The sequence below is a fragment of the Ictidomys tridecemlineatus genome, chromosome 2 (genome assembly GCF_052094955.1).
Source record: "Ictidomys tridecemlineatus isolate mIctTri1 chromosome 2, mIctTri1.hap1, whole genome shotgun sequence".
Lineage (NCBI taxonomy): Eukaryota > Metazoa > Chordata > Mammalia > Rodentia > Sciuridae > Ictidomys > Ictidomys tridecemlineatus.
The window spans coordinates 55,603,762-55,621,233 of record NC_135478.1 but is presented as its reverse complement, the minus strand read 5'-3'; the positions used below and the strand labels follow the sequence as shown (position 1 = coordinate 55,621,233).

Here is a 17,472-nt window from a genome sequence, read left to right as displayed (position 1 = left end):
GATATGGTCCTCAGATGTCTCTGATGATAACACCTGATGGAAGAGTTGAGGGAACTGAGATGCTTGAGGTTGAAGATCTTATAAACTCCTTTAAAAAGCACAAGCTGCCCAGGATCCGTTAGAGAGGATGAAGATGCCCTTCCTCTCCCCCTTTACCATGATGCTCAAGCACACAACTATGGTGATGTGACATCTCTTACACAGGAGGCAGGATTCTAGGAGTTTTATTCTGAATAGAGGAAACAGAATACCTGGAATTACCACAGTCTTTTATTAAAGAAAATAGGAGCTAAATTATTTTTATTTTCCACCCATCATTTTTCTTCTCGGTAGGTTTTGTCCTGTGTTCCCTTGCCATTCAAAGAGCGTTTCATGGGAAGGGCCTCTGCTTAGCTGGTTTTAATGAACAGGAACTTGCTTGTTCTCTTAAAATTTAATTGGAACTCCCCTGCAAATGCTACTTAGACTGTGGATAAGTTGCAAGTTTAAGGAGGCTGATGCCTCAGGAATCAACCATATATAAAGTTCAGTCTTGAGCTTTTTTTTTTTTTTTTTTTTGGTACCAGAGATTGAACCCAGGGGCTCTTACCTACTGAGCCACCTCCCCAGCCCTTTTTTTGTATTTTATTTAGAGACAGGGTCTCACTGAATTACTTAGGGCCTCACTAAATAGCTGAGGCTGGCTTTGAACTCTTGATCCTCCCGTCTCAGCCTCTTGAGCAGCTGGGATTATAGGCATGCACCAGTGGTCTTGACTTTTAAACCACATCTGAAAAATTGATTAGCTAAGAATTATGAAGGCTTTTCACATGATAGCATTTTTTTTTAACCTTTAACTATCAGTCTTCATATAACTAAGCATGTTTTTTCTGTTTCTCCTGGTTTGTTTGTTGGTTGGTTTTTCTTTCCATTTTTTTTTTAATTGGTGCATTATCATCATGTTTGCTTCTGCAGTATGGGGCATTGAAGTCCAGGCCTCACCCATGCTAGACCACTGAGCTACATCCCTCATCTTCTCCCTATTCTAGAAGAACTGATGGCAAACCTTTAGAGAGGACTTGTGTGTTTTATTATCAAAAGATGCAACATATGGTACCCCAAGGGGCCTTTTAGCCCTGATTGTATTTCTTCTAGATGTTATACCCTATGGCTAAACCACTCCTGGTATTTTGTGTCACATGTTTTTGTCGAGAAATGAGGAGGTCAAAGCCGATCCATCTTGCAGTAAACCAGCCCAGTGTCTTAGCTCAGAACCTATGATGAGAATTAGATTTGTTTTCCGCTGCAGCCCAGAGAACAGTGTGCTTTGTGATTATGTCGTTCTGTCTGGCCTGCCCCTCTATCTGTCTGCCAATCACTTGGGGATTTATCTGCATCCTGCACTCACTGGAGAAGGAGGAAGCCCAAAGCTTGTTGATGTATTTATGCACGGTGTTTGCAAAAGTGCCCAACAGAGCCGAGCTGGTGGGAAAATGCCCACTGGTAAACTGGCAATGATCTCTTGCTTACTTTCAGCAACCACTGGAAAGGAAAGACAGCCAGAGTAGTTCTCAACACAGCGCTTCCAGCCACCGGAGCCTGCACACGGCGTCCCCGAGTCACAACACGCAGGTGCTCCCCGAGTACCCACCTACCGAGGCTCCCGCTCCAGATCAGACTGACAGCTCTGGGCAGAAGAAACCAGATCCTTTTAAAATCTGGGCCCAGTCCAGGAGCATGTATGAAAACCGACGTGAGTAGTGCCCCCCGGGCTGCCTGCCCCAATCCCCTCCCCTGGGCCGGGCCCCTCCAACACAGCAAGGCTCCGAGTGTAAACTGGACCAGGGTATATCAGGATGAGGACCAGGCTCCTCAGAAAGCACCGTCTGCTGGATCTCCATTTGGAGGCTCCATTATGTCTCCGGGTTGGGAAACAGGGTAGAAAGGGATGCTCATCCAATCCCCAGCCTGGAGAAAAACACATTATTTTTCTCTGTAGTTGAAAGAAGGGGCAGATAAGAATGGCCATCTCCTATATTCTTACCTGAGCTGGAGTCTTGCAAGACAGTCTGATAGATAATAGAACCTAAATATGTATGGGTGGTAAGAGGAAAATATGATTTTAGAGGTAACGAGGAGAAATTAAATGCTTACTTGTGGTCACTTGGTTTTGAAAAATACTGGTAATTTTTTTTTTTTAATCATTCTCAGTTTTTCTAAACATGCCCTCCAAAAAAAAAAAAAAGGAGGGGGTGAATTAGGCTTTAATTATTTGTATAGTGAGTAAGTGTTTTCTTTGGTTTTTATCTTTCCTATAAAAATAAGTTAGTGATGGTGTACTCTGTAACTTCTTGGCTCTGATAAGCCTGTTAAACCCTTTCTGTTTAACTTTTTCCTCTTTATTATGAAATGATTTCCAAAAGCTATTCACCATAAATGATACTCATTTATCTCAATGGTGAAAGTTCTTACAAAGTTTGAATTTTAGATGGTGCCCGTTGAGCCTTTTTTGGGAGTGTGGCAACTTCTGACATCCTCTCCTGATCAGGGGCGGCCCACCCATGACCTCTCTGCCCCTCCTTTTCCCTTTTTCGCATGGAGTGGGAAAGACTGTCAGGAGAGGGAACGTAGGGTGGAAGGGCCTGAGAGACTGGAAGAGAGAAGAGCATACTTGCCTGTCCCTTTGTCCCTGTCACCCCTACCATGGCTATAGTTCCAGCCACAGCTGTGGTCACCTCTCAGCCAGGGCCCCCATAGAGGTCATGGTGCAGAGGTTAGAAAGATATCACTAAGGTCCCCCAGAGACCAGGCTGAGGGGAATGAGGTTCCATTTGGAATATCCCTCCCTCACACACAGGAGGGGCAAGCACAGGCTGGGCATCCCTGGCTGTCTTAGTTTATCACTTCTGTGACTGAAGGAACTGACCAGCACAATTATACAGAAGGAAGAGTTTATCTTGGGGGCTCACAGTTTCAGAGGTCTCAGTCCATAGACAGCAGGCTCTATTCCTCAGGGCTCGAGGGGAGGCAGGACATCATGGAGGAAGAGTGTGGTGGAGGGAAGCAGCTCACATGGTGATCAGGAAGCAGAGAGAGACTCCACTCTCCAGAGACAAATAGAGACCCCAAAGCCACGCCCCCAATGCCCCCTCCTCCAGCCACACCCACCTCCTCCAGCCACCACCCAGTTAATCCCATCAGGGTCCATTCACTGGTTGGGTTGAGGCTCTCACAACCCAGTCATGTCTCCTCTGGACCTTCCTGCATTGTCTCACATGTGAGCTTTTAGGGATCACCTCACATGCCAACCCTAACACTGATCCAAAATGCTGGCAACCAGAAGTATTTCCGATTTTGGAATTTTTCACCTTTTGCAATATTTGCATTTCCATAATGAGATATCCTGGGGCTAGAATCCCAGTCTAAACATAAAATTCATTTGCATTCCATATGTACCTTATACACATACCCTGAAAGTAATATTATACATTTTTAATAATTTTGCACATGAAACTTAAGTTTGGTGGTGTTGGACTTTCTACTTGCAGTGCTGTGTTGGCATTTAAAAAGTTTCCAATTCTGGAGCATGTCAGATTTTTAGATTAGGGATGCTCAACTAATAAGAGCCTGGGGTCCATCCTCACGAAGTCTCCTCCCTCATTATAATGATTTCACTTAAATAAGAAAAAAAAACACTACTGAAGAATGTTTTCCAAAGGGGACTATTTTCATATTCCCTACACATTCCTCTCTAACCATGAGACTCCTCCAATCAATGCCCAGCTTCAGGGGATGTTGAGATATTATTGCTTTATTGACCACGCTCCTGCTTTTCTCAGTACAGTACACATTTATGATTGAGTTTTCCATGTACGAATCTCACTGTGATAAAATAGATCATGCTTTGAAGGGCTGGCAGCGCCCTCCTGCATTGGCAAGACCATTCTCCTGCACCTGTTCGATAGGAGGCTCCAACTCGTTTTCACCCAGATGGGAACAGCATTTCTTAGGATTTGGGTCTTTCATCCAATTTTTATGAAAGTTTCCACCAGAATGAAATAATATCTAATGTGACCATAACCAGCTGCTGTCAGCATTGAAATGGCTCAAATGGCAGCTGGAATGAAATATTTGGGATGGTTTCAGTTCTGCGCCTTCACTTTCTTTAACATCGAAGGAATCAGATAGAACAGCCCAAATGAGAATCCATTTGGTTGTGGTGATTGCAGGCTCCCTAATGGAGCGATAGCAGCAGCCTAATTGATGTGAAGATTCCCATGGATTTTCTCCTCCTGCTAAGTGAGAGAAATGATGACACTTCCCCCACCCGTGGTAATTGTTCTGTAGCTGTCACAGTTTCTTTTTTTTCTTTTTCACAGTATGAATGAATGAACTCGAGTCAGTCTTGTCTTGGAATCAGGACTTTTTTTTTTTTTTTTTTTTAATCCTAGATCAGTTTCTGCCATTGTCCTGGGTTATTTTGTGTCTTGTCTTTTAAGAACCATAACAAAAATCCAGGGCATGCCCTGGGTAGCTTGATTCCCCGCCTCTCCCTGCATAGTGAAATGAGCAGAGTACTCCAGGAAAAAACATCAGAAGTCTACAGCAGTTCCTTAATTGTACCAGATCATCCCCTTTTGGTTGAGAATATCTTCCCCTTATGTCTAATTTTATTGTTAAGAGCAGCTTGAAGATGAACAGATGAACACATTTTGCTTTTTTTAAAAATTTTTTGACACTGGGGATGGAACCCAGGGGTTCTTGATCACTGAGCCACATCCCCAGCCCTTTTTAATATTTTATTTAGAGACAGGGTCTCATTGAGTTCCTTGGGGGCCTCGCTAAGTTTCTGAGGTTGACTTTGGACTTGTGATCCTCCTGCCTCAGCCTCCCGAGCTGCTGGATGGCACCACTGCGCCAGCTAAACACATTTTGATCCCCTTGCTTCATAGGTCTAACTGTTTTATAAAATACCATATTCTTCAATGCCAAAACAGCATTGTCAAAATGAATCCGTCTGAATTACAGATGTTAATGAATCCCTTTGAAGGGTTTCCATGTTTTTTTAAAAACAAAGACAAGCATTAAAGTCCTTTAAAAGCCATGTTGTATTTTCTGCAGATAACATACTAATTGTGCACATGTCATGACATTGACACAATCTTATTAGTAAATGTTCGGGAAAATTGGCTAGCATCCAGTAGCATTTATTTCCAAAGAATTTTTAAAGCTTGCCATTGAAATTTTGCCTAATTGCAATATAGTTTGGAAAGAAAGAAAGAAAAAAAAAATGCTCAAAGTGCTCCTATCAACCAACATTGTCAACCTGTCCTGCTTTGGAGTGACTTGCTTACAAGTTTGGAATTGATGACTGAGCTCCTTCATCATGATGTCTAAGGAGCTCATGAGTACTTCTAGATTTTAAGCACTGTCATAATGATGCCTATTTTATGTGTTTGTTCAGATCTTGGGGCAGATTTGACAATTGTGTGTCTGTGAGCATGGGACTATTCTGGTTTGAACTGCCTAAAATTCGCCTGGACTGGCCTTAGTACAAGGAGGAGTTCCGTCAGGAACTTCATACACTCCTAAATAAATATGAGTGTCGCAGATATACCAATTTTTTATTTCTCAAAAGGCAATGAGGGTTTAGATGAACCTTCTGTAGATTGAGACATGATTGAAACAAGTTCATCGGAGAATGTATTTTAGAGTCTAATTAAATGTGAAGAGCCTAAGGTGCTAAAGGGAGTCATAGGAACTCTCCGTGGTACAATTAGAAATTCTAGCTCTTTGACAAGTAAAGCATCATGAAAAAAAGAAGCCAAAATACAAAAAAAAGAAAAACCATCAAATCATAGCCCTTAAAATCCATAGCAGCCATGACCCACTGTACTGAGGGGGCACCATCCCTCATCAATCACAACTGAGCTGAAATGAACTAACAGAGAATGTACATGAAGCTTTGCAAAACTGTGAAATTAATATTCCAGCTATGTCACCTTCGCCTGCATCGGGATTGAGCAAGGGGGAAAGAGAGAGAGAAATCAGTTCCACGAATTTTGGAGAATGTCAGAGTAAGGACCCTGCTGTGGACTTGTATTTCTCCATTATCGTTCATCCTGTTCCGTGTTCCCATCCGTCTGGGGACCTGGTCAGAAAGTTAGAAAAGGGAGGGGGGGTAATGCGCCCTGAAGGGAAGCCAGTGGCCTGTCCCCTTGGCCTAGCGTCAACTATTGACAAGATGAGATGAGGCACGGTACATGTCTTCGACATTGTGTTTCTGTCCATGGGGACATCAGGAGGGTCTCTGTGAACCTGGTTCCCCCATTGTCCCCAGTTATCAAAGGAAGTCTTTTGAGTGCTTTATTGAGTTGTTATTGCTATTGCCCAAAGGAGAGTAACTGCTAAGATGGTTTCCCAGGCAAGACTTAAAAATAAGACAACTGGACAAGGTTTTCTTAGTTCTATGTGATTAGCCTCACTAAGATAAAAATAAAGTGATATTAATATAAAAATGGCTCTTACCCCACTGGTTTATTACAAACTTAATTCTAGCTGGGCACGGTGGCTCATGCCTATAATCCCAGTGGCTCTGGAGGCTGAGGCAGGAGGATCGTAAGTTTGAGGCCGCCTCAGCAGCTTAACGAGGCTCTGATCAACTCAGTGAGACCCTGTCTCTAAATAAAATACAAAACAGGGCTAGGGCTAGGGCTCAGTGGTCGAGTGCTCCTGAGTTCAATTTCAGGAACCAAAAAACCTCACTTAATTCTAATAGAATCTGCCTAAAATAGAGAATTAAACCTTTTGAGTGAGCAGTTGAGAAAGCTCAGTACCTCTATGAAGTGGCATCAGCATTGATTCATCACCAAAGGTATATATTTGGGCAAATGACACTTAATTGGTGGAAAAGTCCATTTGTTAAGATGCTAAAGCTGAAGTACCAAAAGACTTGCTTTGTCCTGGGTTCCGTGTTTGTGTCTGTGTTTCCTGACTCATTGGTGGTGTCTTTAACATCCCGAGTGTCACTGGGCGGCTTTCTTTTCAACGGAGAACTCTCAGAGTAGATTTGCCATGTTCCCATTGATTCTCCAAAGGAAGCAAATGCTCTCTCTCTGGGGACTGAGCTGTGTGGTAAGCCTGAATCTGCAGCCATCCCCACCCTACCTTGATGGCTGACACCTAAGTGTGCAACATCAGGCAAGAGGAGGCTCCATTTGGTGTCCCTGTGGGGTGGGCAAATGTCCCTGTGTTAAGTGATGCTAAGAAAAATGCATCTGGGCTGGAGGTCTCTGCAGAGGCCCTTTCTCTGTCCCCAGAAAGGCCTCCTAGCCCTTGGTGGACTTCAGATAGGCCCTGAGGCTGGCAAAGAGCAGTGCTCTATTAGGGTAATAACCCTCCTACTTGAGTGAACCAAAGACCAGATGCTGCTTGACTTAATTTGTTGTTTCAATGAGGCTATTACAGCAAATACCCTTTACCCATCGACTTGCACAGATATATACATACATATATACAGTTACCTTAGTGTGCTCAATATTACTCTCCAATTGCTTTTACAGGGATCTTATGATGTCGCCGAGCTTGTGTTCCGTGGCAGCTTAGCTACAGCAATTACAATAAAAGAGGATTGGATGAAAAGCACCTGTGTAAAGCCAGAGCGTGCAGCTAGCTCAGGGAAAATAAGAGATTCAGAATCCTCTGGCTTGTACCTGCCTGACAGTTCCCTGCCTCCTGGTGTATTTAGTCACTCTACACCTGTAAAGGGACACTCTTGCTGACCAGAAAACTACATAGCCACATTCTTCATTTCTATATCCTACTGTACAAACTTGGGGAAAGAATAAAATTTTCACTACTCACTTCTTAATCCCTAAATCCCATTAATTAAACAAACCAGAAAGTATGCAGAACAGTATTTTGAAATCTCCATAAGGATTCACAGCAACTAAATTATAGATGTTCTCTTTAAATAAAAGTGATGTCACTTTATAGGCCAAAAATACCCTATGTATACATTCAAGAATATTTAAAAATTAAGTGAAAATAGCCCTTTTTAATTACCTAGTGAAGGAACAGAGTGGTATGTAGAATTATTTCATATATAGTAGGCATCTATTTTTCTAGAAATTTCTTTTTAAAAATGATATTATTATTTTAAAGCCCTTAAGCATTACTGAGTGCTAAACATAAGTTATCAAGTTATTGGGTAATAAATGAGTACTTTCAATGTTGAAATACAGGCAGATTCTGGAATAAAGTAGTCATTTTAACAATGAGTTGTGGTTGGTTAATCTGGATTATTTTTGTACTGGGGAATTGAACCTAAGGGTGCTTAACCATTGAGCCACACCCCCAGCCCTTTATACTATACTTAGTGACAAGATCTCACTGAGTTGCTTAGGTCCTTCTGCTGAGGCTGGCTTTGAACTCATGATCCTTCTGCCTTAGCCTCCCAGGCCTCTGGGATTACAGGCGTGTGCCACCGTGCCCAGCATGGAATTTTTTTGTCATCATGAAAGGTTGACTATCTTTTTCAGTGATGATATTAAAATCCTGTAAACTTTGCATTTGGAAGAACTAGGTTTTTTGTTTTTGTTTTTTTCAGAGCTGGGGAGCAAAACCAGGGCCTGGCAAATAGGAAAGCACTCTACCACTGAGCTACCACCAATCCTTGAGAGTAAATGTTTTGGTGAAAATGATCTAACAAATCAAATTATGAGTTTTACTCATCTTGATTATCTTAAGGAGGAAAAAAGTGACTTGAACATAAATTAGGGGCTGGGGTTGTAGCTCAGTGGTAGAGCATTTGCCTTGCACGTAGGAGGCCCTGGGTTCGACCTCAGCACCACATTAAAAAAATAAATAAAATAAGGTATGGTGTCCATCTACAATTAAAAAAATAAATAAAAAACACAAATTAGAATCGGGCACGGTAATGTACATCTATAATCCCAACAACTCAGGAGTCTGAGGTAGGAGGATCGCAAGTTTGAGGGCAGCCTTGGTCACTTAGCAAGATCCTGTTTCAAAACCCAAAAAGGGATAGGGATGTAGGTTAGTGGTAGACCTTCCTGGTCCAACCCCTGGTACATAAATAGCAAAAAATAAAAAACAAATCGATCAGAAACACTTTTTAACCCAAGTCATTTTCTTCCATTCCCTAGTTGATAAAGCTTTTTAATTTACTTAATTCCCTTACAACGATACTGAGAAAAGCAGTCAATGCCAACCCCTCTCTTAGGTGGCCGTAATGGTGTGGACTTGGTTAGGAATCATCAGTGATAGTCCTTTGAAGAACTTAGGGCCCAGTGACTGGTCTGTTTCTTGTGCCCGTGTCGTCTGTTACTCACCTGTCTAGATCCTTCTGTCTGTCTGCCTGTGTCGAAACGCTTTCATCTGCTCAAGCCTTGGCAGTCTCGGTCCTATACTTGTGCTCATCTTAGGGCCATGATTCCTTTGACCAGCCAAATAATCTGCCTTCCTTCTCCCCTCTCTGCAGTTCCCGACTACCAGGAACAGGACATCTTCCTCTGGAGAAAAGAGACTGGATTCGGATTTAGGATTCTAGGTGGAAATGAGCCTGGGGAACCTGTGAGTCTTGTCTGCTTCTTTCTTCAAGTGCTGTGTTCTGACACTTCACCATAAATTGATCACAGTGACAGGCCGTGGAGACAGGAGTCCGGCTACACCCAGCTCTGACTCTCATCCTGAGCAGTGTGGGATTCTCCTGGGCTTTTGCAGTTTTTTTTTTTTTTTACATGAGGAAGAAGGGAAGAGATCCTTAAAGTTCATAGTGGTGTGTGTGTGTGTGTGTGTGTGTGTGTGTGTGTGTGTGTGTGTATGGAATACGGCAGCTGAGGGTGGAAAAAGAAAGGCAGAAGTGGGGCGCACTCCCACTAATAAAGCCAGGGCCTGGTCCCCTTGGCTAAGTCTGTTCCTCTACCGGCAAGTAGGGGGCTTTATAGGGTGGGTAGCTAGTACGCAGAGAGGACACCAGGCAGCGTGTCAGACATGAGAGTAGGACCCTGTCTTGATCAGAGTCATGACAGAACCCTAAACAGGGGTCAGGAAACATGGGCCTGAGCTTCTTTGGGTTTAGAGTAAATGCAGCATATTTGATAGGAGTAAAGAGAACTAGAGATGTCTGTTGTTCGTTTCTTTTTGATAACAGCTGCCACTGTTATTCATTAAGCACCGACTGTGTGCCAAGTACTGTTTTAAAGCCTTTTCACGTACTTTTCATTCATCTGATCCATGAGTTTATCCCCAATTTTCAAATCAGAAGATAAAAATGCAGAAAGGTTAATTAACTTGCCCAAGATCACAGAGACACTGGCAAGAGTCCAGGAGCAGAATCCATATTGTTAGACACTGTTTTGTCCAAGTCCCTTGTAAACTCCAGGTGTCTCATGAAGGTGATTGTAGTATTACCTACTACAGAGAAGGCAAGGTACACACAAATACTTCAGCTCGAGTTTAATGAACGGCAAGTATAACAGGCAGACATTAAACATAAAGAGTGGTCTGCTTTCAGGTGCTAAATAAAACCCACAGAAATGGGGATCTCAGGCCAGAACTTGCTGAACTCATCCATTCATTGGATTGTGTTCGTCAGGCATGTCCTATTGCTAGGCCTAGCACTGAACCCTTAAAAAAGAGTCATGTTAGAATTAAAATGAGCAGAATTTTATGAAAGGAGTTTTCCTGGGTAGAGAGGAAAGGAAAAAAGAGTTCATAAATGAGGGGGGTAAAGGGATTTATTTTTCTAAAGGGGGGAAAAAAAAAGAGTGTCACTAGCATACCACAGATAAACATCCAGGAACAAAGCAAGAAACAGTTATTCTTTTCTCAATTTCAAAATGGTTGTTGCACCTAGAACAATGACTTATACAGTAGGTGCTCAGTAAATGCTGGTGACATGCATGCGGACCCAAGTGAATGAATTGAATTATTCCTAGAAATGAGGCAGCCGTGGGTATCACAGTTAATCAGGAGGGCAAGGTTTCACCCATCATCCATTACCCAACAGATTTATATCGGTCACATCGTACCACTGGGTGCTGCTGATACAGACGGCCGCCTGAGGTCTGGCGATGAATTAATCTGTGTGGATGGGACACCAGTAATCGGAAAATCACACCAGCTCGTGGTCCAGCTTATGCAACAAGCTGCCAAACAGGGCCACGTCAATCTCACAGTGCGGCGAAAAGTGGTGTTTGCTGGTACGTTTTCTCATTCATTCCTCCTGTGCTCTGTCATTTCTGTGTCTGCCTCCTCAAGCTTCTATTTTAACAAATGTTTGCAAATGTGATGGAGCTCAGGATTTCCAGATGGTTTGCTTCTCTCCAACCCTGCAAAATGACTGTCATTCAAAAGTACTTTAATGTGCTATTTGCATATGTTCAGCAAAGGTTTCTAGAAGGGTCTCTTTGAATATAGATGACCTGCCCACCCTCCCCTCACCAACCAGGACTTAGCCAGCCTCTTCATTTGATGATAATCCTCAACAAAAGAGGTCTTTAGGAATGTCTGAAAAGTTGCAGCTTCAAATTGAGAGAATCAACCTTAGGTTTGTACTGAAAAAAAAAAAGTCTATAGAAAGGTTAATGCTAGTGTACCTTTTGGTTGCTTGTCATATATATTAAACCAAACTTCTCTATTTCCTTTTTTTTTTTTTTTTTTTTTTTGGTACTGGGGTTACTGGGGATTGAACCCAGGGCATTCAATCACTGAGCCACATCCCCAGGCCTTTTTAATATATTATTTAGAGACAGGGTCCTACTAAGTTGCTTAGAGCCTCACTAAATTGCTAAGGCTGACTTTGAACTTGCAATCCTCACATCTCAGCCTCTTGAGCCACTTGGATTATGGCATGCACCACCCTACCCAGCTATTTCCCTCTGTTACAAACAAACAAACTGTGGAACTGGCTAGTTCTAAGCCATCTGTGATTGTTTCCTCATGATCTCAATCTTCAAATTCTAGTTCTCAAGATATTACATATCCCTTCCTGCTTAGCTCAAAAATAACTTTCTCTCTACAAAATGCCCTCCTTCTTCCACCTATCTTCCAATTTTACATTTCCTGTTTGCCATTCTTGTGACTCATGGCTTACTTCTGTATCAGAATCTACCATTCTTAAAATGTGTTCGTTTTAGATACCCGTGGCAATGAACTGTATTTTGACATATTATACATACATGGAGCATAACTTCCCACAGAATCTGCCATTTGAAACAGCTCATGATGTGAAAGTTTGACCTTTCCATTGGCTAACCAGCTTCCTAAAAGCATATACCTTAATTGTTGATCCTTGTATGCAGTCTCCCACCCCAAAGCCTGTAAGACAGCCCAGAATGTAGAAAAGGAAGACTGAGAGTTGCATCGACTAAATTACTAAAGCAATATGACATCAGATATTAACAATTCTCCATAGTTATTATTAGTATAACAAATACCTATCAGATAAAATTAATTGGTTTCTTTTTTTTTTAAATGAGTGTAACTAACTTTAAGTGGTATGTAATTAATTATAGAATTAAGATATTAAATTCCAGTGTGAGAGTCCTACCTACTGCAGCCCAGTGCTAATCAGTCATAGATTATGTTCCTAGAGCTCATTTACGGCCTCACAATCCTTTTTAACATAGTATTCTGTTAAGGCAGCAGTAGTCAACTAAAATTGGTTTTTAGAGTTCAAGGGGAAAAAAAAAAGGAAAAGGATTTTACTTCCCTGGCTCAAATAAAAATAGTGAGGCGTGTGGGCTCTTTGTTTTACGTTTTTTTTTTTTAATTTTTAATATTTTAGATATTTAACTGTGGATAAAAGGCATGTTAAACCTGTGAAGAGACATTATGTCAAGTGAAATGAACTAATCACAGGAGAAAAATGATTGTGTGATTCGGCCTTCGTGAGGTTTCTAGAGTGGTGAAATTCATAGAAACAAACCATAGAGCAAGAGAGTTTGGAGATGGACATTGATAGTGGTTGTACAACAACCATAATGTACCTATGCCCCTGAAGTGTGCACTTCTGAATGTTTATAAAGTTCAAATTTATGTTATGCATGTTTTTCACAATTTAAAAAGAAAAAACCTTATGGAAGGAGAAGCTTTGGAAGATAAATACAGCCTCCTCCACTACCTGGACACCACATGCATTTTGATTTTGGCACGATTGGTCCCATGTCCTCTGTTGGCTTTAACTTTGTCAAGCTGACAAAGCCAAACAACTGGAATGGTGACTGAATTTGGAAGGGGGTTAATGCTCCCAGTGGTGTGGTTAAGGCAGATGCTGACATGTGGAAACTAGGAAGAAAAGCTGTATGTGCCTCTTACAGGTGTTGTCCCTGATGCAATGTGTGGAAACTTTATATGTTCAGTCACCTACATGAGAAAAACAAACTCTGGGCAGAAATGTGATTCAGAGGGCATGACAAGATGACTGTGTGGCTCAGGCTGTCTGTGAGGCCAAGATGGTAGCCATCATTGATACAGCCCCTGTCGGTGCTTGCTATCCATTGCCCTTTGTGCAACAGGGAGCTATTTCAGAGTGGGCTAGTCTTGCTGCCAACTTGAATACGCTGTAGCAGTACAAGATTTGGAGTTCCTCTTTGGATCAGTGTTCTTGGCCACCACATGGTTAGTGTTCCTAAGAAAGGCTGTTTTCCATTCAGGTATTGAGTCCTGTGAGGCCAGGGGCCACTGTCCCACATCCACCTGATGATTTCAGGTGTTGGAGGTAGGGGAAGGTGGAAGGGGTGGCAGGGCACGTTTTTTGGTGGTGTCAAGATTTAGACGTGAACCATGTGCAATGTTGCATGCCTATAATCCCAGAGGCTCAGGAGGCTGAGGCAGGAGGATCCCGAGTTCAAAGCCATACTCAGCAACAGCGAGGCCCTAAGCAACTCAGTGAGACCCTGTCTCTAAATCAAATACAAAATAGGGCTGGATGGGGCTCAGTGTTCCAGTGACCCTAAGTTCAATCCTCATTACTCCCCCCCCCCAAAAAAAAAAAAGAAAAAAAAAACAGACTCAGACGCGAATCTCTGTTGCAGTCTCGAAAACCGAGAACGAGGTGCCCTCGCCAGCCTCCTCCCACCACAGCAGCACCCAGCCGGCCTCGCTGACGGAGGAGAAGCGCACCCCGCAGGGCAGCCAGAACTCGCTCAACACGGTGAGCTCGGGCAGCGGCAGCACCAGCGGCATTGGCAGCGGCGGCGGCGGGGGCAGTGGCGTGGTCAGCACCGTGGTCAGCAACGTGGTCAGCACCGTGGTGCAGCCCTACGACGTGGAGATCCGGCGCGGGGAGAATGAGGGCTTCGGCTTCGTCATCGTGTCCTCGGTGAGCAGGCCCGAAGCAGGCACGACCTTCGGTGAGTGCTGAGCGCATTTGTCCTGGTTCCCTCCGCGCCAGGGCAGGCTCTCTTGCCGGGGGAAGTCAGCCAAGATCTCATCAACAGAAACGCTTTAATGCTTTTTGCTTTGGGTAATTAGAGTCTTAATTGGGGATGGAGTCTCTTTGGGAGCTTTTTCCCTCCTAAAGTTTGGGGGAAAAAAATGAACCCTTTTAGTTTTCATTCTAAATGTGTGATAGCACAGACTTCAAGCCTACATGAGGTTTGCGTGAAACTTAAATAGCAACCCCTTGACAGCGTGAAATAGCTGAAGTGTTTGCCAGAGACAGACTGTGGACACGTCCTATGTAGAATATCCTTAATCGCAATGCCCTCAGAAACCTTCCAGGTTTATAAAAGAAGCTCAGGACACAAAAGTGATCAGGAAAGAAAAAGAGGTGTAAGGAGTTAAACATGACACAAGGTGCTCTTCCCAACTCCTCTGTACGCTTTCTCTATCCCTATCTGAATATTTTAAATGTTTAAAGTAATATTTTCCTGTTTCTTGATTTAAGAATCTGGTTAAGATCTGGGTTCGGAGTCATTTGATGTTGGGTTACATTCAAATGTCGGGAGTTTCAGCCAGTATGGAGAAACACCAGTGTTGCTCTCTCCAAGTTTTTGCTGTCTTTGCACCAGTGAAGACAACAGGAACCCATGTGAGCCTATCAGATGGCTCTATTTCTCCTTACAATGGGATCATAGACAATATACTTCAAAAAGATCCACCTTCCTGATAAGATTTCAAAAGTCCTTTGCCATCTCCCAGGCATGATTGTTAGTGAATATGTGATGGGAGAAGGGGGAGGGCCATGAAGGCTCTGACATTTACCCCGAAACCTGATGACCAGTGGCCTTGGTCACTCACTGGCTAGGATCAGCAAAATGCTACATCTCCTTAGTATTCTGATCCAGTAGAACTCACTTTGCATCCATTTAGCAGGTTACTTCCTGCTAAAGCTGTCTTGCCCCTAAGTTTTACATTCTGAAGGAGACACTCAGCCAGGTCTATGCATGTGTGGCTGCAGTAACAAACACCCTTTACTAACAGTGCTTTTGTGAGCTACATTAATAAAGTTATCATAGCATGTCCTGGATGGATAACCTGACAACAAAGCTAGAGTTTTTTTAATTTATTTTTTTGTGTGTTTTGTTTTGCTTTTTAAATTAATTTTGGAGATTTTTCTGCTTACTTTAAAAAAGAAAGAGGAGAAAAGAAATCCCAAGTTTCCCTTTTTTTTTTCTGTCAGATCTACAATTTGACATGCACCATGTGATACCTTCAGCTATTTCAGAATTCTCACATTCAGTTTCTAGAAAGAAAGAACAGATATGTCAGGTTGCAGGTTTTGTGTTGTATGATGAATATTGAATGTTTTTACTTACAATTTGGTCTTTGATTGTTTTCCTTTGATTCTTACAATCAAATTAAACTTTGCCTAATACCTTGCATGAGACTTCTGAGCTGTGCAGTGCTTTCCTTGAACCTGCTGTTTGATCCCTTTGCCATGCGAGTTCTCCTTGGAGATGAGCTAAACTTATTCGAGACCTTGAGTCTGAGTCTCCATCCTCCCACCACACCTGTTTGTTAGCTTCCAGTAGACAGCTTACCTTCTTTTGAAACTTGGGCAGATCTGCTGAAATTAAAGCAATAATGGGCACTTTCCCCCACCATTGACTCCTCAGGTCTAAATTATGTTGGAAGTTCCACCTCAAGTAGTTTCATGGTCTGCCATGTTAATTTTGCCACCTTCCTGAAAGGTGGCTTCACATTTTTATTTTTCCCAGAAACATTAATTCTCAAAATAGATGCATATGAATAAAAACATTGAAACTTGATATCTGATGACCTGGAAATCCCATGTTGGACCTCAAAGCCAATTTCTACCTTTCTCTAGAAGCTAGTAGTGACATGGAGTATCTCCAAGCACTCTTCAAATACCCTTTTCCTGGTGATGCAGATTGTGGATGTATACTAACTGTTGATGAGAAAGGAAATGATGAAAGGAAAAGGGGCTGAGGATTGATTTGAACTTGGCTTTGGGTCAGCATCCTCCGTCTGAACGAGTACTAAGTTCTCATATTCCTTTTGGGGGCCTTTTGGGAAGCAGGAGGAGGATTTTGGAGCTAATGAGCCTGCTGGGCCCTCCCCTGAAAGCACATGAGATGGGCCGATTGAGCAGAGGTCCCATCATGAAAGGAAGTGTCAAGGTTGGATGCTTTCTTGGCTCATCTCTCGTAATTATGCCCCTTTTCTACAGCTTTCATCATTCTGAATAGAAGGCAGAAAGTGCTGGTCCATTAGTGATTTCAGATTGAATTTGGGGTATAGGAGACTCTTAGACCTCACCAGAAAGCCAGGGATTATTTTTCTAAATGGTGAAAGAACAAAACATTGGCAGCAGCTTATACAACAGCTGGTAAAAAACGAAGTGACTCTGTGAAAAGCATCCCCCCCTCCCCCGCCCTTCTCTGGGCCTCACATTTGTGGTCCCTAAATAAGCCAACAGTAAGCTATTTGGGGCTCTCGAGTCTCTTTGAAGTTGCCAGAGAGCCCAGATTGTGCAATTGTTGTAGGAGGGAGACAAGGGTTTTTCCCTTGGAATCGGGGAATAGCTACAGCCGTGAACTCTGGTTCAAGGCATGGCCTCAGAGCTAGGCACCTAGTATTGCCAATGTTTTGACCGTCGGCACAGAGCTCTCCTTTAATAACATTTGCTTAATGCTTTAATTAATTAACACTTAACCTTCTCTTTCCCTTTTCAACCCTTTTTCTCCTCCCTTCACTATATTCCCACGTAACTTAAAAAAAAACAAAACTTAAAACTCAATATCAAAGCAGGCAATGCATGTGTGGCTATGCCTCACAAAATAGGTCGGATTATTGAGGGGAGCCCTGCTGACCGCTGTGGCAAGCTGAAAGTAGGAGACCGGATCTTGGCAGTAAATGGATGTTCCATCACCAACAAATCCCATTCAGACATTGTCAACCTAATCAAGGAAGCAGGAAACACAGTTACCCTCCGCATCATTCCTGGGGATGGTAAAGTATACCTCTTATCTCTCTCCCTCTCTCTCATGTTCTCTCTCTCTC

General features: G+C 42.7%; 1 protein-coding gene across 24 annotated transcripts in view; it reads left to right on the top strand.

Annotated features, from left to right (window-relative positions):
* Nucleotides 1-17,472, top strand: part of Magi1 (membrane associated guanylate kinase, WW and PDZ domain containing 1) — a 595,279-nt gene that overhangs the window by 559,867 nt on the left and 17,940 nt on the right. For 13 of the 24 annotated variants that reach the window (XM_078038623.1, XM_078038619.1, XM_078038615.1 and 10 more), the window contains 6 exons: nt 1,516-1,732; nt 5,973-6,056; nt 9,482-9,573; nt 11,012-11,204; nt 14,040-14,357; nt 17,218-17,421. In XM_078038623.1, coding sequence (XP_077894749.1) covers nt 1,516-1,732; nt 5,973-6,056; nt 9,482-9,573; nt 11,012-11,204; nt 14,040-14,357; nt 17,218-17,421 — 1,108 coding nt within the window. The remainder of the gene's footprint in view (nt 1-1,515; nt 1,733-5,972; nt 6,057-9,481; nt 9,574-11,011; nt 11,205-14,039; nt 14,358-17,217; nt 17,422-17,472) is intronic. The other 11 variants (XM_078038616.1, XM_078038612.1, XM_078038611.1 and 8 more) reach the window with 6 other exon arrangements.